This window comes from Diceros bicornis, chromosome 34 (assembly GCF_020826845.1).
Source record: "Diceros bicornis minor isolate mBicDic1 chromosome 34, mDicBic1.mat.cur, whole genome shotgun sequence".
In the NCBI taxonomy this organism is placed as follows: domain Eukaryota; kingdom Metazoa; phylum Chordata; class Mammalia; order Perissodactyla; family Rhinocerotidae; genus Diceros; species Diceros bicornis.
This window is the reverse complement of record NC_080773.1, coordinates 23,077,237-23,099,552: the sequence shown is the minus strand read 5'-3', so window position 1 is coordinate 23,099,552 and position 22,316 is coordinate 23,077,237. Positions and strand designations below refer to the sequence as shown.

The 22,316-nt window shown below is 56.4% G+C and overlaps 1 protein-coding gene across 3 annotated transcripts; it reads right to left on the bottom strand.

Moving 5' to 3' along the window:
* Positions 1-2,085: 2,085 nt before the first annotated feature.
* EHD2 (EH domain containing 2) lies at positions 2,086-20,580 on the bottom strand. Of its 3 annotated transcripts, none has more exons than XM_058529714.1 (6): positions 20,203-20,580; positions 16,634-17,097; positions 15,994-16,091; positions 11,763-12,175; positions 5,461-5,625; positions 2,086-2,881 (listed from the first exon to the last, which is right to left on the bottom strand). In XM_058529714.1, exons 2-6 carry the CDS (start codon positions 17,035-17,037, stop codon positions 2,330-2,332), a joined length of 1,632 nt encoding a protein of 543 aa, XP_058385697.1. In that variant the 5' UTR covers positions 17,038-17,097; positions 20,203-20,580; the 3' UTR covers positions 2,086-2,329. The 3 variants fall into 3 exon arrangements, with proteins under 3 accessions (XP_058385697.1, XP_058385699.1, XP_058385698.1); XM_058529716.1 differs by having other exon boundaries at positions 20,371-20,451; XM_058529715.1 differs by lacking the exon at positions 20,203-20,580 and adding an exon at positions 19,291-19,375.
* Between the last annotated feature and the right edge of the window lie 1,736 nt (positions 20,581-22,316).

Genomic DNA, 22,316 nt, shown 5'->3' with positions numbered 1-22,316 from the left:
AATCCCAGAATCTCAGAAATTAAAGAGTTTTCGGAATGTCGAGTTTGGAAGCACAAAATGTTACATGCAGAGAATGTTAGAAACAGACACTACTAGAGCCCTGGAAGCGCAGACTCGGAATCGTTAATCTCGGGCAAGCTTAGCTGTGCCTCAGTTTCCCCGTCTGTAAATGGGGATGATAAGGGTACACGGGCCTCATAGATTATTCAGAAGATCAAACGAGAGAATATATGTAAAGCGTTTAAGATTGTGCCTGGCATCTAAATGTCAGCTATTGTTCTGGCTCCCCTCCCCCGGGGACTTCGTCTTAGAATCGACTCAGTCGTCACTGTTTACAAAATAAGGAAGGAAGCTCGGAGGCCCGTGGCCCTGGCACCCATCCACAGGGATGCAGGGCCTCCTAAAGGCCCTTCTCGGCTCAAAAAGGGAAAAGGGACAGAGAGGGAAGGCGCCACGCGGGGGTCACACAGCGGATCCTCGCGCAGAGCACTGGAAGCGACGCGCTGGAGACCTGAGCGCCCACCACCTGGGACGGGGGACGCGGCGACCAGCCGCCCAGCTCCCGAGTGTCCGCCAGGGGGCGCCGGGAGCCGAGAACCGGGCGCGCGGGTGTGGCCTTGGGTGTGTGCCGGCCGGACCGCGCGGCCCAGTGCCGCGGGCTGAGCGCGCGCGTGCGCACACAGGGTGGTCCTTGCGGGCAGCGTCACCTCCTCTCCAGGTGTCCCTGGTATGAGTTGTGTACCCAGCTGTGTGGCTGCATGAGGGCGGGGGGCGAGGGCACGTCGTGCACACGCTCACACACACACACACACACACACACACACACGCCCCAGGGCTTGGTTCCCAGGCCCCCGCGCCGGGAGGTGGGAGGGAGGGATGTCCCGGAGGGAGGGCCCCCGAGTCCCTTTTCTTTGGAAAATATGTCGGTCTGGCCCCCAGCCCAGGCTTGAGTCATCAGGCCCCGCTGCATGAGTCATGGCCTCCACCCCCGCCCCTGGGAGCTCGGAGTGGACCCCCCTGAAGTCCTGCTCAGGGCTCGCCTTCTCCACGGGTCGGGGGGAGAGCGATCCCCACCCCCAGCCCATCCCAAGACAGCCCGACTCCCACAAGGAAAGCAGCCTCGGCTTTATTCGCTCTCTGGGGACGCTGTTCCTTTCACAGGCCCCTCCCAGGCATGGGGTGGGGTGACGTGGGCGTGGGAACCCCGGCGAGCACCCTGGAGGGGGCATCGTCCCCACCTCTTTCCCTGTTCCCCATCTCTCCCACGGGTCCCCACCAGGGTCAAGCACTAACATGTGGTGAAGGCAGAAGAAAGGGGGGCGGGGGTGAGAGGTCCCTTTAGGGAAGGGGGAGGGCTGTAGCACCAAGAGCGCCTCCCCCCACGACAGCCCTGGAAAGGAGACTGAAATAAAGCCCGGGCCTTTATATCTAGGAGGAGCTCCGCTTCAGTATGGCCTGATGGGGGACAGAGGCTGTGCCCAGCAGTCTAAAATTCAGACCACCAGCTGCGGGGAGCCTGGGGGGCTGGCTGGGCTCTCAATCCAGGGCAGGTGGGCAGACAGAAATACCTCAAAGTGGGCACAGTCAGAGGAACAAGGATCGAAAGGGCTTTTCTGTCTGCTAAGGATGCTTATTAAAAAAAAGGGTATGGCCAGAACTAGGGGGAGAGGCTGTGGGGGCGGGGGGGGGGCTCCCTCTGTGGAAGTAGGAGGTTGTGTCTCCCCTCTGAGCCCCCGGTGGTCCCAAGGAGGCCCGAGGACATGATGGGGTGGGGGGGTCCTTGCCTGGCTGGGCAGGAGGGAGTGGGGCAAGGGGACCTGTCAGTCATTTCAGCCCAGTGGCTGCTCACGGGAGAGGCGAGGGGTCCTGCCCAGAATCGGGGCTCAGACTGGTTAGGGCTGGGTGTGTGTGTGTGTGTGTGTGGTTGTGTAGCTGTTCTCTCCTGAGAACGTCAGCTCCGTGAGGGCAGATCTCTGTGTCTGTTGTGCTCTCTGCTGTAATCCCAGTGCCCAGAATGAGCCCCGAACATCGAAACACAGTAGGTGTTCAATAAATACTTGAATGGATGGATGGATGGACGCCTGTGTATGTGTCAGCGTCGGCATGATGTGCCTAAGCGTCCGTGCAGGTGGAGGTGTGAAAGGCGGGCAGAGAAGCCTGGTCCCCACTGTCTGGCCGTGGGGGGTGGCTAGAGAGACCCCCGTCCTTACAGCCGGGAGGGTGGGCAGGCAGGGTGTGTGTGGGCCGGGTGGGGTGTGCGTGCAGCAGACCGGAGCTGGGGAGCCACAGCAAGGCGAGTGGGAGGGAGGGCCAGCAGGCGGCGGCTGGCTCACTCGGCGGAGCCCTTGTGGCGGCGTTTGGAGGGCGGCACGAGGCGGCGCGGCAGGTTGGTGGGCAGCCCGTGGCCCTCCAGCTTGGCCTCGATGAGGTGGCTGGCCAGGGCGAACTCCTCGTCGTCCAGCATGCCATCCCGGTCGACGTCACTCAACTTCCAGATGCGCCCCAGCACCGAGTTGGGGAGCTTGGTCCCCACCATCCAGGTCTTGGCCTTGGTGCCGCTCAGCTTGCCGTCGGCCGGCGCCAGGTTGTAGAAGATCTCGTCGTATTTGGACTTGTCCTTGGTCACCACCCACTCGGCCTCGTCATCTGAGCCCTCCTCACCGTCCTCCAGGGCCTCGTCGGGCCCCCGCTCCACGAACGGGCCCATGTGGGTGCCCTCGAAGGCGCCGCCCTGCACGCCCACCTCGGTGCTCTCCAGCTCCTCCTGGCGCAGGAGAGGCATGAGCTTGGCGATGTCGTGTGTCAGCATCTCATCCAGCGCCTCCAGCAGCCTCGGCTTGAGCGAGTGGAACTTGGTGAAGTCGTGAGCCATCAGCAGCTCCTACGGGGGCGGGGAGGAGACAGGGGCGCCGAGAGGTCAGGGGGCGCCATCCCCGAGAACCTGCCACCGGGACACTTGGGCAGCTCCGGTGGCAGGGCCCCCCACCGGGCCGGGCGGGCCCCCAGAATCATTGGGGGCCCTCTGATGACACAGAGCCGCAGCCCTTTCCCAGCTGGTGGACGAGGATGTCAGTATGGTGACATCAGCCACAGCTTTACCAGAGCACCCCACTGGCCCTCAGCCCTGCCCGCCCTCTACAGGACCCCCACTCGCCCAGCCAGCACCCCCACTATCACCCAAGTTAAGAAAATTTAATTCCCGCCATTCTGTTAGCTCTGTTACCCCATTACACAGAAACGGCTAAGTGGCCCGCTGCCAAATTTGGAGGTTAGGTTTGGGTCGGCCAGATCGTTAGGAGGTCCTGGTAACCACCACCCCCCCACACCGAGAAGTTGTCTGGCGCTAGCGCAGCTGTGGGGCTGGGTGTGTGGTCTCGCTGCCTCTCACACAGGCAGCTCTAAGTCGCCAGCGCTGGGAGAGTCGCAGCCAAGACTGACCCGTTTCATGGCACCACGTTAATTTCCAGAGCCAAGGCAGAGGGATCCGCTGATGGGGACATAAAGGGGCCGGGGGTGTGACGGTGAAGAGCAAGGAGGATTCCAGGGCCAGGCTGCCCGGGTTCCCACCCAATTCTGCCACGTAGGAGCTGTGTGTCCTCAGGGAAGTGACTTCACCTCTCTGGGCCTGTTTCCACATTTGTAAAACGGGTTGATAACATCAGCACTCCCCTCATGTGAGGGGGTGGGGAAGGCTAAATGAATTCATCTGGATAAAGGCCTCACGTCCACGTGATATTAACAGCTGCCATTTATCTAGCCCAGCGGTTCTCCACCAGGGGTGCTGTTGCGCCCCCAGCCAGAGGACAGCTGGCAATTTTTGATTGTCGCAGCTGGGGGGTGCTACCGGCATCTAGTGGGTAGAAGCCAGGCATGCTGCTAAACACCCCGCAATGCACAGGACAGCCCCCACAACGAAGGATCTGGCCCCATGTGTCAGTAGTGCTGAGGCTGAGAAATCTTGACCTGGACCAAACTCTGTGCCAGACCCTGGGGCTGCAAAGACTAGCTGATTCAACACCCGGGCAATAGGTAGGTACTATCAGATGCCCATTCTCCAGCTCAAGAAACTGAGGCTCAGAAAAGGCAGGGGACTTGCCCAGGCTCACGGGGCTCATAAGTGGCCGAGGCGAAATTCACTCTATAATTCCGCAGAGTCTCGCGCTGGAAACATCTCAAACCCCAAGGTCACAGGCTTCAAGATCAGCGTAATGCAATCTCAGAACAGAGGCTCAGCCCAGGCCGGGGGGCCAGTCCCTGCTTCCTGAGCCTGGACCTCTGTCCCCATGGTCATGTGGTCACTCCTGCCCTGCCCACCTCCAGTAGCTCCTCATTTATCCCATGCCACCACACCAGACCCAACGCTTTCCCTGACACTGGTTATTCCGAGGCCTAGACATGCAAGGAGCCTCCCAGGGGTCCCCCGATATCTTTTTTTTTTTTTTTGTGAGGAAGATCAGCCCTGAGCTAACATCCATGCCAATCCTCCTCTTTTTGCTGAGGAAGACTGGCCCTGGGCTAACATCCGTGCCCATCTTCCTCCACTTTGTATGGGACGCCACCACAGCATGGCCTGACAAGCGGTGCATCCGAGCGCGCCCGGGATCAGAACCTGCAAACCCCTGGCCACCGCAACGGAGCACACGCACTTAACCGCTTGTGCCACCGGGCCGGCCCCACCCGATATCTATTTTTGTACCCTCTTCCTCAATACTGGAATCCCAGAACATTACCTGGCTACCTAGAGGAAAGACTACATTTCCCAGCATCCCTTGCAGCCAGTTGTGCCCATGTGACTAAGTTCTGGCCAATTGGATGTCAGTACAAGTTACATGAGCAACTCTAGAACTGCCCTGTTCAATACAATAGCCACACGTGGTTATTTAAATGTAAATTAGTTAAAATTAAATAAAACCTAAAATTGCAGCTTTAATGTGGCTAGTGGCTTCCATATTGGACAGCACAGCATAGGACACTGCCATCACATAGAAAGTACTATTAGACAGCACTGTTCTAGAAACTGCCCTTAAAGAGAGGGTCCCCTTAGCTTCCCCTCCTCCCTTCCCCTCCCTTCTTGCTGGCTGGAATGCAGACACAGTGGCTGGAGCTTCCACAGCCATTTTGTACCATGAGGCATGCTCGGGGCTAGAGGCCAGGCATGGAGGAGAAATAAGACAGAAGGGTCCCTGGTTCTGTAGAACACCAAACCAGCCCTGGACTACCTTCTGGGGCTTTACAAAGGAGAGAAATAAACCTTTATCTTAATTAACTCACAGTTATTTGGGGTTTTGTCTTCACTCCCTTAGCCTAACTCATAAAACCATGCTCCTACATAACCATTTGCAGGAGGTGCTTTCCAGAACCTGCCATCCCTCCCTCCACTCTTTGAGGCCCCATCCTGGAGCCCACAGAAGCCGACCTTCCCCTCCCCCCTCCCCCCCTCCCTCCTGGGAGGCCCCCCACCTGCATCTTCTGGCAGTCAGGAAAGTCGCCAGGAGATATGTGATGCTCCAGCTGGATCTTCGCGAAGATGACGGGCAGCTTGAGAATGAGTTGCTTCTTCTTGTTCTCTTTCCCAAACACGGAGGGCATCTCCTTCTTCAGGTAGCTGATGATGTAGGTGTGCACCTGCGGGAGGAGTCCGAGCCTGAGCCTGCGTCCCAGTCGCCCCGGGGGCTCACGGAAAACACAGGGTGCCAGGCCCTCGCCCAGAGTTTCTGATTCACTTGATCCCGGGTGGGGCCTGGGAATTTGCATTTCTTTTTTTTTTAAATAATTTTATTTATTTATTTTTCCCCCAAAGCCCCAGTAGATAGTTGTATGTCATAGCTGCACATCCTTCTAGTTGCTGTATGTGGGACGCGGCCTCAGCATGGCCGGACAAGCGGTGCGTCAGTACGCGCCCGGGATCCGAACCCGGGCCGCCAGTAGCGGAGTGTGCGCACTTAACCGCTAAGCCACGGGCCGGCCCAGGGAATTTGCATTTCTAACAGTTACAGGTGAGCTGCTGCCGCTGCTGCCAGGGGTAGAAGGGCTCCTCCTCTCTTCTACGCAATCTCAGCCCCTCCTGCGGTTTCCACACCCCTCCATCAGTCCACTCCGAATCTACATACCGGCCTGGGCCTCTCCCTGGAGCTCAAGCCTCAGAGCCAACTGCCTCGTCCACATTCCTAGACAGCTCCTTCCGACGCCCTTGGTGGAATCCGGGCCCAGCCCCCAGAGCCGTGTCGCTCTCAGCTGTGCCCATCTCAGGAAACACACGGTACCCGCCTCCCCACCCAGGAGAGGCCAGAAACCTGGAAATCATTCCCGAATGGATTCTTCTCACTCCTCCGTAGCCACGTCCCATCCCTCAGCGAGGCCTTTTCTTTTTGCCTCCTAAATCTCTCCCTGACTTTTTCATGTCTCTCCACCTCAGTGGCCACCACCCTCGTCCCGGCCATCACCATCTCTTGCCTGGGGGGACACACCAGTCACCCCAGTGGCCTCCTGGCTTCTCCTCTTGCCCTTTTTTTTTTTTAGGAACAAGCACCAAACCACACGAGACACTGCTCCCAAGTCTCGATTTGCTTCTTATCCAAGCTCAAAATTCCTACTACAGCCCACAAGGCCTGACAGCAGCAGTTCTCAAAGTGTGGTCCGGAGAACCCCCCCAGGGGTTCCCCAAGACCCTTTCAGATGTTTGCACAGTCAAAACTATTTTAATAATAATATTAAGGCACGATCTTCTTTACTCTCGTGTCTTCCAGAGTGGACAGTGGGGTTTGTAAAGGCTCCAAGATGTGTGATCCTGCAACTAACTGAATGCAGGAGCAGATGTGAGAATTCACGTCTCCTCGGAAGCCAGACATTAGAAAGATTTGCAAAACTATAAAACAGGGCCACTGTCCTCTCTAATTTTTTTGTGTCTGTTTGGAAAATAGTTAATTTCCATTAAACGTATGTGACTTAGATTAACATGTAATAGGTTCATTATTATTTTAAATGATCTTATAATATTAATTATTATCAATATTAACGTAAATTAACATTATCAATAACTTACTGATAACATTTATAATATATAAGTTGCTACTTAATTACATAATTATTGTTGGTTACTTAATATTATGAGATAAATATTAAATGTTTTCTCAGTTTTGACTTCTAATATGGTCAATATCGGCAGATTTAATCCATGGACATACAAACTCTTTGGGGTCCTCAATAATTTGTGAGTGTAATGAGGTGCTGAGACGGAACAGTCTGAGCACAGCTCTACCTAATTCGGATCCTGCTGCTGCATCCGACCTTATCTCCCCTCCAGCCTCTTCACCTACCTTCCTTGTTTTACCAGCACGCTAACCTCTTTTCCACCTCAGGGCCTTTGCACAGGCCACTCGCTCCCTGGAACTCCGCCCTAGGCTCCCCACAGCTGGCTCCCTCAGTTTCCTTCTGATGTCACATCCTCAGAGAGGCCAGCCGACGGGAGGCAGTGCCCCAACCACCACTATCCACTTACTTTCTATCTCTACCTTTGTTGTTTCATTCACAACATCTATTGCAATTCACCACTATTTTATTTATCTGTTGGTTTCCTTATTCTGTCTCCTTCCGTTAGAATGTGAGCTCCAGGAGGGCTAGGACCATATCTATTCCTTCTGTCCCCAGCGCCAGCACAATGTGCCCAGAAAGCACTCAAGACATATTTATGGAATAAACCAATGAACTTGGGAGCCCCTGAAGCCACAGTCTCACAAGTTATCAGAAAACAAACAAGGAAGGCTGAATAATGAGCATTCGTATGTCCTATTTTTAAACAGGAAGCTCAATAATTAAATGTATATGCTTTAATAAAAATAGAATAAATCTAGAAAAAGATACAAGAAACTACTCAAGGGGGCTGCCTCCAGGGCAGAGAACCTGAGAGCCCGTGAGGTCAGGGGTGAGAGGGAGAGCATGTGATGGAGCATGAATGCTTTGCCATGAGATAGTCTTAAATGTTCAGTTCAAAACACTTGTTTAGTGAATCATAAGTTTAGAATGCTAAAAATTCTGGTGGCCCATGGCCAGTTCTGAATCCTCATCTCCTCCAGCCACCCTGGGCTCCTTGTTCAAACACATCAGGCACATTCCTGCCTCAGGGCCTTTGCACCTGCTGTCCCCTCTGCCTGATATGGTCTTCCCCCAGATCTCCACTCAGCCCACCCCCTCCTCTCCTTCAGGTCTCTGCACAAATACTGCCTCCTCCAGGAGACCTGCCTTGATGCCCCTAAAATAGTCCCTCACCAGTCTCTCTTTCTTCTGCTTCATTTTTCTTCATAATTCTTATCATATACGATATAATATTATAGATTAATTTAAAATCCCCCATTAACAAAGAATTCTACAAGAAAAGAACTTTTATCTGGCTTGTTCCTTGCTATATCCCCAAGGCCTAAAACAGTGCCGGAGCACGCTGTAGGCGCTCAGTAACAGTCTGTTGACTGAATGTCACTGAGCCACCTCAGGGTAGCCTCGGGGCAGGGGAGGGGCAGCGAGGCTTGGTCACAGCGCACCCTGCGTCCTGAGGGGCACTGGGGAGCCAAGGATGGATCTGCTGAAGACGGGGAAGGAGGGGTCTGTGGGTCTGAGGCGCCAATCAGGGCGGGGGTGTGGCCAGGCCGGTGGGCGGGGCCGGCGAGAGCGGGCCAATGAGGCGAGGGGGCGGGGCCTGGGCGGGGCCTAGGCGGCTCCCCGGGTACCAGAGGAGGGGAGGCGGAGGGCGCTGATGGCTTTTCCAGAGAGGAAACGGGGGAAGGTGCCAGGAAGAGATAAGGTGGGAGGGCGGGCCGGGCCGGGCCGGGGCGCGGGTCCCGGGCTCCGGGGTTTGTCCGGGTTTCCGGAGCCGCCTCCTAGCCGGCGGGGGGGAGTGGGGAGCACCAGGTGTCCGGGCCGACCCCGCCCCTCGGTCCCGCAGCCCACCGCTTCCCCGAAAAGGGACTTGGGGGACGGGGGTCCGTGGGGACGAGGGGGAACCAGCGGGAGACTGAGAGAGGCAGGGAGGAAGAGAGAGAGAGAGAAAGGGAGAGACACGGAGAGAGGGAGAGGGAGAGATGGAGAGACGGGGGGGGGGGGGGGGGGGGAGTAAGTTAGGCAAAGAATAGAGAGAAAACGAGGAGATAGAAACGAGGAGACAGACAGACAGACAGACAGACAGAGCAGAGCCTGGCAGAGGAGAGAAAGGTGGATTCGAAGGCCTCAGGAGCAGTGCACACTGGGCCGCTCCCTCCCCAGGAGGATTCCTGGGGTGGGAGTGGGGGCTCTGACTCACCCCCTCTCCAGGCTCCTTAAACCAACACCTCAGGCTCCTGCACCCCCCATAACCTCCTCGCCTCCCTGCCTGCCCGGCTTCCTGCCCCACCTCCACCCTGGCAGCCTCCACTATGAATGTTCCATTCGGCCTCCAAAATCGCTCTCAAACCAGTGCTCTCCTCCCCCTCCCCAAGGCCCCGTCCTGATCCAGGTTCCTCCTTGCTCCTCGGGCCCCAGCCTCCTCCCTCGTCTCCGGCCCCAGTCTCACTCACTTTCGCCCTTGAATCCATGCTCCCGAAGGCAGCTGGAGTTGGACCCCGTCCCTCCCCTGCTCTGAACCCTTCCAGGGCTCCCCAGTGCCCTCGGGACAAAGCGCAGGTTCCTGGCCACAGCCCTGGGTGGTCTGCCTCCCAGCCACCTCCCCAGTCTCCGAGTCAGTTACTCACACTGTCTACACTGGGTTCAACACTGACATTTTCCCTCTTCCTTGAACTGGCCATTTCTCACCTCCAGTCCACACACTTGCTGGTCCCACTGTCTAGAATCCCTTCCCCTCCTCATCCTGCTCATCCTCCGATTTGCAGCTCAGATGCCCTCTCCTCCAAAAAGCCCCCCCTGATTTCCCCTGGGCTCCCCAGTCCCAGCCCTGGCCATGCTGGGTCATCACCGGGGATGGGTCCATCCCTTCCCCTGGACTGCCCCTGGTCACTGCTGTGTCCCCAGCACACCAGGCACAGAGACTTTGTCAAATGCGAGTGTTTGTTCCATGTCATTTGTTCAATAAATATTTACTGAGCACCAACTCTGTGCCAGGCGCTAGGAATACAGCAGTGAACAAATTTAAACAAAGATCCCTGAATCTGTGGAGCTTCAACTCCGTGGAGACAGTAAACAGAGAAATGCAATGAACGGGTAACACAAGGCCAGGCGGTAATGCACGCCAGGAAGAAAACTACAGAGGGATAAAGCAGGACTCATATGGGGGGAGTTATAGTCATAAAAAGGGAAGGCAGGGCCTTCCTGAGAGGTGACATTGGAGTAAAGACCTGAAGGAGGTGACGAGTGAGCCACATGGATAGCCAGGTGGGAGTGGGGTGAGGAGCGGGAGGTTTCCAGGAAGACAAAACAGTAAGTGCAAAGGCCCTGAGGTAGGAATGTGGAGGCGAGTGTGAAGTGCAATGGATGATGGGAAGTGAGTGGAAGATGAGGACCAGAGGAAAAGCGGAGTGGAGAGTGAGGGTGGAAGGGGCGACTGTGGACATCAGGGAGAGCTTGGTTTTTGCTGGGTGAGATGGGAATCTGGGGCAAGTTGTGAGCAGAGGTGGGAGGTGACACAATCTGACTGATGGTAGATGAATGAAGGAAGAATAGGACAGAGAAGAGACAGGAAGACACGGAAATAGAGGCAGAGAGAAAGACGAAAATGCCACGGTAGAGGAATCCTTCTCCAGGCAGTGCTGCCTCCCTCACTCCACTCTGGGCCAGAATGACCCAGCCTGGAGAACTCTCTAGTTAGAAAACCAACTCATCAGAGAGCTCGTAAGTCAGTGACTAGCAGCCAAGTAGAGGAGGATCGGAGGAGAGGCAAGAGCTGCCCCTGCCTCAGCGACCCCCCTACCATCGCCCGCCCCCCCATCCCGGCTCACCCACCCCCCACCCCCGCTCGCCCATCCCCCATCCCCTCTGGCCCATCCCTGCTCGCCCATCCCCCATCCCCTCTGGCCCATCCCCGATTGCCCATCCCCCATCCCCGCTCGCCCATCCCCCACCCCCATCCCCGCTCGCCCATCCCCCATCCCCGCCTGCCCATCCCTGCTCGCCCATCCCCCATCCCCGTTCACCCATCCCCCATCCCCTCTGGCCCATCCCCGCTCCCCCATCCCCCACCCCCACCCCCGCTCGCCCATCCCCCACCCCCCATGCCCACCCCCCATCCCCCACCCCCCATCCCCGCTCCCCCATCCCCCATCCCCTCTGGCCCACCCCCATCCCCCATCCCTGCTCGCCCATCCCCCATCCCCGCCTGCCCATCCCTGCTCGCCCATCCCCCATCCCCGTTCACCCATCCCCCATCCCCTCTGGCCCATCCCCACTCCCCCATCCCCCATCCCCTCTGGCCCATCCCCACTCCCCCATCCCCCACCCCCCCCACCCCCGCTCGCCCATCCCCCACCCCCCATGCCCACCCCCCCATCCCCCATCCCCGCTCGCCCATCCCCCATCCCCGCTCCCCCATCCCCCATCCCCTCTGGCCCATCCCCGCTCCCCCATCCCCCACCCCCCCCACCCCCCATCCCCGCTCCCCCATCCCCCACCCCCCCCACCCCCCATCCCCGCTCGCCCATCCCCCATCCCCGCTCCCCCATCCCCCATCCCCTCTGGCCCACCCCCATCCCCCATCCCTGCTCGCCCATCCCCCCATCCCCGCTGGCCCACCCCCCACCCCCCATCCCCACTGGCCGTCAGCACCACGGCCCCGGCCCGCCGCTCACCCGCACCAGCCGCGCCCTCTTCACCAGGTCGTTGAGCTTGCGCAGCGCGGCGTGGCGCGGCAGGCCCTGGATGTCGCGGAAGAGGTCCTGCTCCTCCAGCTCGAAGAGGCGCCGGTTGTCGGGCACGAGGAGCGGCTGGGCCCAGAAGGAGCCGATGTAGACGCGCAGCACCTCCGGCGTGCCCACCACCTTGCCCAGCGCCCACATGAGCGCCCCGTAGACGCGCATCAGCTGCTGCGTCTCCACCATGTCGGCCTTGTTGAGCACCACGCGGATCTTGTCCTCGTGGCCCCGCAGGGCGCCGATGGCCTCCGAGAACTCGTCGGAGATTTCCAGCTTGTGCGCGTCGAAGAGCAGGATGATGAGGTCCACGCGCTCCGCGAACCAGCGCAGCACGGCCGGGAAGTCGTAGCCTGGGGGAGGGGGAAACCGGGCACAAGGCGCAGAGGTCAGCCCCCCACCCTGCGGCCGTTCGGAGGCAGCCACTCCTTTGGACTGCTACGGGACTGTACGGATGTTCAGGTTGTTAACTGACAAAGTCACAGTTTATGCGAAATAGCTGAGGCCACAAATGTATCTCATTGCTCTGGCCCTGCCCCCAGAATTTCCATCACTCTGACCCCAGTCCCTCAAGTCATCTGGCTACAGGGGGCAATCACCCACTCCCACCCCCATTTTCATTCATTCATTGGGTGTGCATTGGTCCACACATACAGGTTGTTAAAATGCCAAAGTGTATCCTAACAGTCTCCCTGTGTTTCTATGGAGCCCCCCAGTTCCCCAAGTGCCTCCATCTCCCTGGCCCCTCCCCAGGACCTGTCAGATCTCCCCACAATCCAGCAAAAAGAGTGTCCACGCTGGCCCTGGCTATGCTCTTGCCACAGCAGGTGTTAAATATTTTAATTTTATTTAAAAATATTTACTGAGAGTCTTCTGTGTACCAGGCCTCTCCTGGGCACTGGGGACACCACAGAGAACACACAGACAGGGTCCTTGCCTTGATGGAGCACCCATCCCCAAAGCTGACTCCTGGGTTCATTCATTCATTCCTTTCCTTCCTTTCCTTCCATTCATTTCCTCCTTCACTCATTCATGCACACTGTTCCGTCTTTTGCTTGTTCATTTAACAACAAGCGATGCTTGGGAGAGCAGAGGGAGTGGCTGAGACACCTGGACTTGGCAGTCAGGAAGACCTGGGTTTGAATCCTGGCTCTGCCCCCATCAGCTGTATGGCCTTAAGCAAGCAGGTAACCTCTCTGAACCTGTTTCTTCTGTGAAATGGAAATCATGATAGGACCTGCCTCATAGGACTGTTGTGAAGATTCAAAGAATATAAATGGGCTAATATATATAAAGGCTTAAAACAGTGCCTGGCACTGAACTGTACGCTTAAAATGGGTGAGCTTTAGGCATGTGAATTAAATCTGAATAAAACTGCTGAAGAAAGAAAAAAACAGTGCTGGGCACGTGGTAAGTGCTCAAGAAGTATTAGTCAAGATGCCTGCCAGGCACGCGGGGGGGTGGGTCATTCAGGGGCCATCCTCGAGCTGCCTGCTCTGTGCCGGGGACACAGTGTGGCTCAGGCAGCCCCAGTCCTGCCCTTCCTGGGCTCACAATCCACTGGGGACACAGAGCCAGCCCCAGAGTGATCAGGCTGGGGTCGGGGAGCCCCGGGAGCTGGGGGAGCCCAGAGTGGGCGCCTGGCCCAGGCTGGGGGGTCAGGGAGGTCTTCCCGGAGGAGGAGGGAACACAGAGCAACGACCTGGAGGATGTTAACTGGCAGAACAGGGAGCCGTTGGTGATTCACCTGATGTCACTTCACGTTCTCCCCGACTTAACTCATTAAATCTTCCAAGCAACCCCGGGAGACAGGCACTTTTATGACCCTCATGTTCCAAAAGAGGAAACTGAGGCACAGAGAGGTGAAAGGATTTACTCAAGACACACAGGCAGGAGGAGACACAGCAGGAGGAGACACAGCAGGAGCCCCTGGGCCTCTGCGCTCCGCTGGGGAGCTGGTGCCGGGGCCATCCCGCCAAGAAGGAAGCCGGCTCCTTGCAGCCGCTGGGGACTGGACGGGGTGGGGGTGGGTGACATTGTTCGTGGGGAGGAAGGACCAGTCACCGGAGGGACGGCAGCTGGGGCCCCTTCCCTCCCCAACATCTGCACAAACACACACACCGGCCGGGATCTGGAAAGTGTGTCTCATGCGGGGCGGGCAGGAGGGCCGAGGTTGAGTCAGCGTGGAATGGGAGACGTGGCAGAGAGGACCTCAGCACACAGCGGCCCTCACATAGGACCAACAGTCATCATTAGCGTTTCTGGAGCACCCACGTGTGTCACGCTGTTGTGAGTGCTTTGCATGTGTGACATTCAATTTTAACTCTCAGGGCAACCTATGAGGCTGACACTATTATTATTTCCCATTTTACAGATGAGGAAACTGAGGCACAGAGCGGTTATGTGGCTTGCCAGAGGTCCCACAGTTTAAACGTAGCAGAGCCCAGATTTGAACCCCGCCAGAGGGCTGCACTCTGCTACAATCAGGTGTGTGTTCACAGATATTCCACGCAGAGGCAGCCACACATCCCTCCAATGCACACACACGTGTGCATACACATAGGCCTGCAGGCAGTAACACACACCTGGACACAATCACAGCCACAGGCTACAAGATGCAGACTCCAACACACACCCTTGCTCTACACAGATATTCGTGGTCACACAATCACAAAGATACTGTGAGCCCCGCACAAAGTAACAGACACCAGCATGAACGCACAAGCACAGAAGGAACCTGCACACCCACCATCACACACACACAACCTTCACACCCTTCCAGATCCAAAGGCACTCACACAGACACAATCACACACAGTTCCACGAAAACACACTCTTGCACGCACATAACACACACTCTCACTTGCACACACTGTATACAGAAGTACAATGACATGGACTCACACACAATCCAACAAGTTCCCCTCAGTCCTATACAGCCCTACACGGCCACACCGAATCACACACAGGCACGACCTCAAGCACAGCCTGACACACACACACACACACACAACCTCAGGGTCACACCCACAATTATACACTTTCCCAGAGACACACTAAGTTATCACAGTTCCACAAAAGATTCCCTTGCGCACACACACTCATGCACACATTTCACGACACAACTGCATCCAGAGCCACAATCAGTCGCACGGCAATCCCACGAAGTCCCCCACAGTCCTTCAGAGCCACACACGGTCACACCCAGCCACAATCGCAGGCGCAGGTACACACACAAATCCACACAGACAGAGGGACAGGCTCTCCCCGTCTTTCCCCCCCCCCCCAGCCAGGGAAGGAGACCCCCCCGTCTGCTCTCTCCCCCGCCACACAGCCTTTGGGGCGCCGGGCGGGGGCGCCTGCTTTGGAGACCCGCTCCCGCCTGCTCTCCCAGGCCCAGCCCCCCAGGAACTCGCGGGCCGCGCCTCCCCCTCCCCCGCGGGCTGGCAGCGCGCCCCCCGAGGGCTTCTGCAGCCGCCTCCCCTCTCCCGGGGGATGCGCGCCCGCTGGGCAGCGGCCAGGGACACCGGAGCCCCCGCCGCCCCGCCCCCGCTGCCCTCTGCCCCGCTCCGCCGCCCCCTTTGCCCCAGTTCCCGGGCTCCGCGGCCACGCGGGGCGGGGCTGGGGCCCCGCGGGAATCCACCCCCCGCCGCTCCCCCTGCACAGCTGTTTATAGATTCCAGGCCCGGCCTTCGCCCCCGCCCAGCGCCCCCTCCCTGCCCCTGCTGAGGCGCGGATGGAGCTCGCAGGGCCTCCCCGCCCCGGCGCGGCCTCCTCTCGGGGGCTCCTGTGTCTCTGAATCTTGCTGCCTCGGCCCCCGAATCCCTCTCTGTCTCTGACTCGGTGTCCTTCTTGATCGCTGCTTCTCCGTCCTTCCACCCGCCCAGACACGCAGCGGCAGCCTGCGCACACGTGTTCACCCTCAGGCCTCCCCACCCTCGACGTGCGCCAGCATGGAGGAGTCACAGCCCTCCCCGGCTCCCTGCCGCCGCCCGGCCAGCTCAGGGCCGCCGACTCGGCCCAAGTCCTAGCGGAGACCTGGGCCCCTCCTCCCTCAGACCCGGGGGGCCAGGCCCCCAGCCCCTGCTCCCCCAGCCCCTCCTCCCCCAGCCCCAGGAGTCGGGGCCCCTAGCCCCCCTTCCCTGGGACCCGGGAGCCAGGCCTCACTCACCGCGACTCACTCTCTGCTTGGCGCCCGACAGGATGCCCGGGGTGTCAATGATGCTGATGCTCTCCAGGACCTGATTGGGGAGCTGGGCGCACATGAACCTGGGGTGGAGGGAAGGTCAGGGGTCAGCGCAGGGAGGGGCAGGAGGAGAGGACACACGAGAAGGGACACCAGGACTGCACAGAGGTGAATCAGGTACAGAGAAGGAAAGAATCTTGAGAGAGAAAAGGAAGATGGCAACAGAGAATAATAACTATAAAAAATCAGAGCTGACGTTCACTGAGCACTTACTTTGTGCCAGATGCCCTTCTACGCACTTTATATGTATTCATTTAGTCCTCACAACAAGCCTATGGAGGGAGGACTATGGGTATCCCCATCTTCCAGATGAGGATAAGAGAGGCCCAGAGAGGTTAAGTCATTTGCCCAAGGCCACCCAGCTAGACAGGAGATGAACCCAGGCAGGCTGGCCCACTGGCTTGCCTGCTCCCCTAGAGAAGGCAGGAGAGCAGAGGCAGGAAAGGGAAGGATCAGGTAGAGAGAAGAGAATTGGGGCTGAAAAGGAGAGAAACACAGGCGGGGAGGGGACAGAGATGGAGGCCGGGGACAAGAGGAAGATGCGCCCTCGCTCTGGGCTGCACACCTGTTGAGGAAGGTGTTCCCGAAGGGGTTGAGTTTGCGGAAGGGCTTGTCCGGGTCCACGACGAGGGCGTTGCCGGGCACGGTGCCCTCGGTCTCGCCGTGCATGACGGCCACGAAGCAGTCGGTGGTGGGCTCGGGCCCCACGCGGGAGCCGGGCACCTCCTGCTCCAGCAGGTACTGGATGAAGCTGGTCTTGCCCGTGCTGTACTGGCCGGCCACCAGCACCATGGGCTTGCCGTCAAAGTCGGCGTCCTCCAGGGCCGGCGAGTGGAAGGCCCCGAAGCGGTAGTGCTCCTCCAGAGGCAGCAGCTTGGTGCGGTACAGCTCCTTGAGGGCCGAGGTCACCGTGCGGATGGCCTCGGGCTGCTGGCCCCGCGCCCCGCCCCGCTTCAGCCAGCTGAACATGGTGGCCGCACGCTGCCTGCTGGGCTCGCCACTGAGGGAGATGCGCAAGGGGGGAGCTGCCTGCAAGAGGAGGAGAGGGTGTTGATGGGGGACTGCCTGGCGGAGGAGGAGGAGGAGGAAGGGAGCCGGAAGGTGGCAGGGGTGGAGGAGGAGGGTGGTGGAATGGGCAGGGGGGAGGAGCAGAGAGCACTCATGGGAATGGCAGAAGTCGATTGTTCGTGGAGGAAGAAGGCTATTATTCCAGCTGGAGGGAGAGAGAGATTAACGGTGGGATGCCTGAAGAATGGGGATCGATGGGGGAAGACCTAGGCAAGGAGGCAGAAGCTGCCTGGGAGAATATCTGCCTTCAATCCTTCATTCGTTTCGCCTTCCCTTCCTCCGTCCATCATTTCACACATTTTCACTGAAATCGCTCCGTGTGTCGGGAGCTGTGGACCCAGAAACAGGCCAGAGACCAGTCCCTACCCACTCAGAGCCCCCAGTGAGGAGAGGACCTGGGTACCAAGCAGCCAGTGATGCCTGCGAAATGCCAGGCAGTGGACACGTGGGCACCAGAGAGGGACACGATGAACTGACCACAGGATCAGCAAAGCTCTGGCTGGGCTGACTTTTGAGCTGCTCCCTGAAGAGTGGGCATGACAAGGGCATTAGGCAGAGAGGGTGGTGTGGCTGGACACAGGGGCACGAGGAGAGGGGTAAGAAATGAGGCTGAGAGGCCAGCCCGGTGGCGCAGCGGTTAAGTTCACGCCCTCCGCTTCGGCGGCCCGGGGTTCACGAGTTCAGATCCCAGGCGCGCACTGATGCACCGCTTGTCAGGCCATGCTGTGGCGGCGTCCCATATAAAGTGGAGGAAGATGGACATGGATGTTAGCCCAGGGCCAATCTTCCTCAGCAAAAAAGAGGAGGATTGGCATCAGATGTTAGCTCAGGGCTGATCTTCCTCACAAAAAAAAAAAAAAAGGAAAGAAAAGAAATGAGGCTGAGAAGTTGCTCAGGTGTACCCAGGTCATGAGGGGCCTTGGGCGTTCACAATAATAACTCAACGTGTACAACCACGGCATGCCAGACACGGCTCTAACTCATTCAATCTTCATTAACAACCTTGTAAGGTGGGGCTATGGTTCTCCCCACCTTCCTGACGCGGAAATGGAGGCTCAGCAATGACTTGCCCAAGATCACTAAGCTAGAAAGTGCTCAAGGCAAGCACTCCAGCCCCCCTGACCTCAGGGCCTGCGCTCCTGGGTCTAAGGAGTTAGGGAGAGAAACAATTACCAGCCCAGCAGCGAGGAACACCCCCAGCGCCCAGACTGTGTTCTCTAGGCCCCCTTCGTCTCCTTTCATTCTCTGTAGGCTCTGTAGTGATGTCCCCTCTTTCATTCCTGAAATCAGGCATTTCTGTTTTTGCTCTTTTTTTTTTTATCCTTCCTTAATCTGTCTAAGTCGATGCTCATCATTTTACTGATCTTTTCACAGAACCAGCTTTTGGTCCGACTGGAGTCTCTAAATACCATTTTCCACTGACAGAACCCGGGGCTTCCTGGAGAAATGGCTGATCCAGGGCTGGGGCAGGGAAAGGACAAGGGAGCCTAGATCAGACAGCGGGAAGTGCTCAAAGATGGATGGGGCGTGTCACGGGGACACAGGACCCTGGGGGGGGGGCTCCCACTGGCCAAAGAGGGACCAATTTGAGCATCAAAAATAATTGCAAATCAAATATGTGAAAATACATAAAAACCATAGTGATACTTTAAAAAAAGGGAAAATGAGGCAGGGAAGGAGTGCCAGTGAACTGGGCCTGGCATGTTGGCCCTGGGCGGCGTCCCAGGCAGGGAGGGGTCTGGGGGACATCTCGGGGAGGACGCTTGGGGGTGGCTGGACGGGGGATGGGGTTGATGAGGCAAGAGAGGTGTTCTTGGGCAGGAGGAGGGACCACGTGGGGCAGAGATGGAAGGGACGGTGGTGGGAGAGCCCCCAAGGAGGGCATCTCCCCAGGCTGGGAGGATGGGGGAATGCGGGGACTAGGAGGGAGGAGGAGAGTGGGGGGCACTGCTACAGACTGGAAGGGGCTGTTTGGGGGAGAGGGGGAGACAGGGAGGTTTCCAGCGGGACTGGGGACGCGGGGAGACCATTACACACTGCGGGGGCGGGGACTGAGGGTCTTGGGCGAGCAGGGGAACGATCTGGAGCCAGGGCAGGCGCGGCGCTCGGCGGGCGGGGGCTGGGAGGCGACAGCTGCGGTCGGGGGCCACTCACCGAGGGGGCGCGCAGACGTGGACCGGGCGGGCGGCGGTGGGGGTCCCGCGGGGATCCGAGGCGCCCCGGAGCGGCCTGTGCTCGCGGCGCGTCCGGAGCCGTCTGAGCCGGGTGGGGCCCGGAGCGGGGAGGAGGGACGGGAGGGGCGGGGGGGGGGCGGGACGAGGCGCCCCCCCTCCCCAAACCGGGCGCCCGGCCTCTGGCGCCCCCTGGTGGGCAGTGTCAGGGCGCCTTCGTGAGACGCTCCCAGTCTCGGGTTCAAATTCCGCCTCCCCCTCGGGCATTGGCCACTCCCCGTGTGTCTCCCTTCTCAACACGGGAATAATAATAATAATAACAATAACGGCGGCAGCAGCACTAATAATAATAATTTTAAAACAAGTTTTCACGAACTTGAAACTACTCCTCACAACCCACCCTGGCTCCTCTTTCACTCAAAGTCAAGGTCAAAGCCCTCTGTCCGTTCCCTCTGCCCTCACCTCCCTCCCTCTCCCCTTCGACCACCCCCTCCAGCCTCCTTGCTGTTCCTCTAACACACCAACAATCCTCCAACCTCAGGACCTTTGCACTTGCTGTTTCATCCGCCTGGAACGCTCTTCCCCCAGGGATTGGAATGGCTCGCTCTGTCCCCTCCTTTGGGTGTCTGCTCACAAGTCACCTCCTCAGGGAAGCCCTCCCTGATCTCCCTGTTCAATGCAGCACCGTCTATCCGTGATGGCTGCTTTATTTTGTGCACCGTTCTTATCACCACTCCTCATAGTGCACAGCTCTCTGCTTCAGTGACTGTCTCCAGCACAGGAGCGCGAGCCCCAGGACCCCACCCCCCCGCGCAGTGCCTGACACACCGCGGGGGGCTCAGGAACTAGGGGCCGAATTGATCCCTAGCGTTTCCCGGCGCTCTAAGCTCCTTACCTGGGTCAGCTCACTGAATTCTCAGAACATCCCCGAGAAGCCGGCATTGTTGTCCCTTTTTACAGATGCGACAACTGAGTCCCGGAGAAGGGAATTCAGAAAGCCCAGAGAGGGTGTTCGGAATTGAGCCCCGCACCCGGCCCCCAGCAGGTGCCTAAGAAACAGCACCTTCTCGTCCCCGTCCGGAGTTGGGGTTTCCTCCCGGCGGGGCGCTCGGAGCACACAAGACCTCGAGTCAGGTCCAGCCCTGCCACTTGCTTGCTAGAGAGCCCCAGGGAGGCCACGCTGCCGCTCCGAGCCTCAGTTTCCCCATCTGTCTTGCTTCGCAGCTCCACTTCCCTTGGGTCTTCGCTCGAAGGGCACCCCCGGCTCCGCGGGCCGCCGCGCCTCCCACTCCCCTCCGCCGCCCCATCTCCTTTCCCGTCTTGGCGCCGAGCACCCCGCGCCGGAACAGACATGTCACCACCCGCAGCCGGCGGCGGGGAGTGGCTGGCTGGTTGAATGCAAGAACGTACGTAATCGGGGCGGCGAAACGTCCTAAAATTGATCGTGGTGATGGCTGCACACCTCTCTCATCTACCAAAACCATTGAATTGCACCCTTTCCATGGTGAGTGGCATGGCCTGTGAAATAGCTCAGTAAAGCTGACATATATGTATGGTATATATAAATAGATATAATATATAATCTACGTAATTATAATATACAATCATGTGTAGTGTATATATAATATATAATATACATAATTATAATATATAATCATATATGATGTATATATAATATATAATATACATAATTATAATATATAATCATGTGATGTATATATCAAGTATATATAATATACGTAATTATAATATATAATCATATATAATGTATATATAAAGTGGCATATATACTATATATAATATACATAATTATATAATCATATATGATGTATATGTAAAGTGGTATAAATAATATACATAATTAAAATATATAATCATATATGATGTATATATAAAGTGGTATATATAATACACACAATTATAATATACAATCATATATGATGTATATATAAAGTGGTATATATAATATACACAATTATAATATACAATCATATATGATGTATATATAAAGCGGTATATATAATATACATAATTATAATATATAATCATGCGATGTATATATCAAGTATATATAATATATGTAATTATAATATATAGTCATATATAATGTATATATAAAGTGGTATATATACTATATATAATATACATAATTATATAATCATATATGATGTATATGTAAAGTGGTATAAATAATATACATAATTATAATATACAGGGCCGTCCCCGCGGCTTAGCGGTTAGGTGCGCGTGCTCCGCTGCTGGTGGCCCGGGTTCAGATCCTGGGCGTGCACCGGCGCACCGCTTCTCAGGCCATGCTGAGGCCACGTCCCACATACAGCAACTGGAAGGATGTGGAACTTTGACAACTATAATATATAATCATATATGATGTATATATAAAGTGGTATATATAATACACACAATTATAATATACAATCATATATGATGTATATATAAAGTGGTATATATAATATATAATATACATAATTATATAATCATATATGATGTATACAAAGTGGTATAAATAATATACATAATCATAATATATAATCATATATGATGTATATATAAAGTAGTATATATAATACACACAATTATAATATATAATCATGTATGATGTATATATAAAGTGGTATATATAATATATAATATACACAATTATAATATATAATCATAATATAATATATAATGGTATATGTATGTGTAATATAATCTACATAACATATATATAATAAAAGGCCTGGAGCTTAGTGATAACTAACGTTATTGCTGCTAGGGGCCAGGCTTTATTCTAAAAGCTTGATGTGGATCATCTCCCCCCGTCCTAGGAGGCGATGTCCCGTTATTATAATTGTTACCGTTATTAATCCCATTGCTCAGCTGGGGAAGTTGAGGCACAGGGAAGTCGAGTCCCCGTGGCTCAGGAGAGGAAGAAGGAGTGGTCAAGCCCGGCTCTCGCTTCCACCCAGGGCTTCTCAGGTGGCCTCGAGGCTCCGTGAACTAGGACGG

Excerpts from the sequence above, each read along its gene's own strand:
- EHD2 (XM_058529714.1), bottom strand. The coding sequence starts at position 17,037 with ATGTTCAGCTGGCTGAAGCGGGGCGGGGCGCGGGGCCAGCAGCCCGAG. Across the intron at positions 16,092-16,633 it reads GGGAACACCTTCCTCAACAG|GTTCATGTGCGCCCAGCTCC; the intron begins GTGTGCAGCCCA and ends CCTCCACCCCAG. Across the intron at positions 2,882-5,460 it reads CTGACTGCCAGAAGATGCAG|GAGCTGCTGATGGCTCACGA; the intron begins GTGGGGGGCCTC and ends CCGCCCCCGTAG.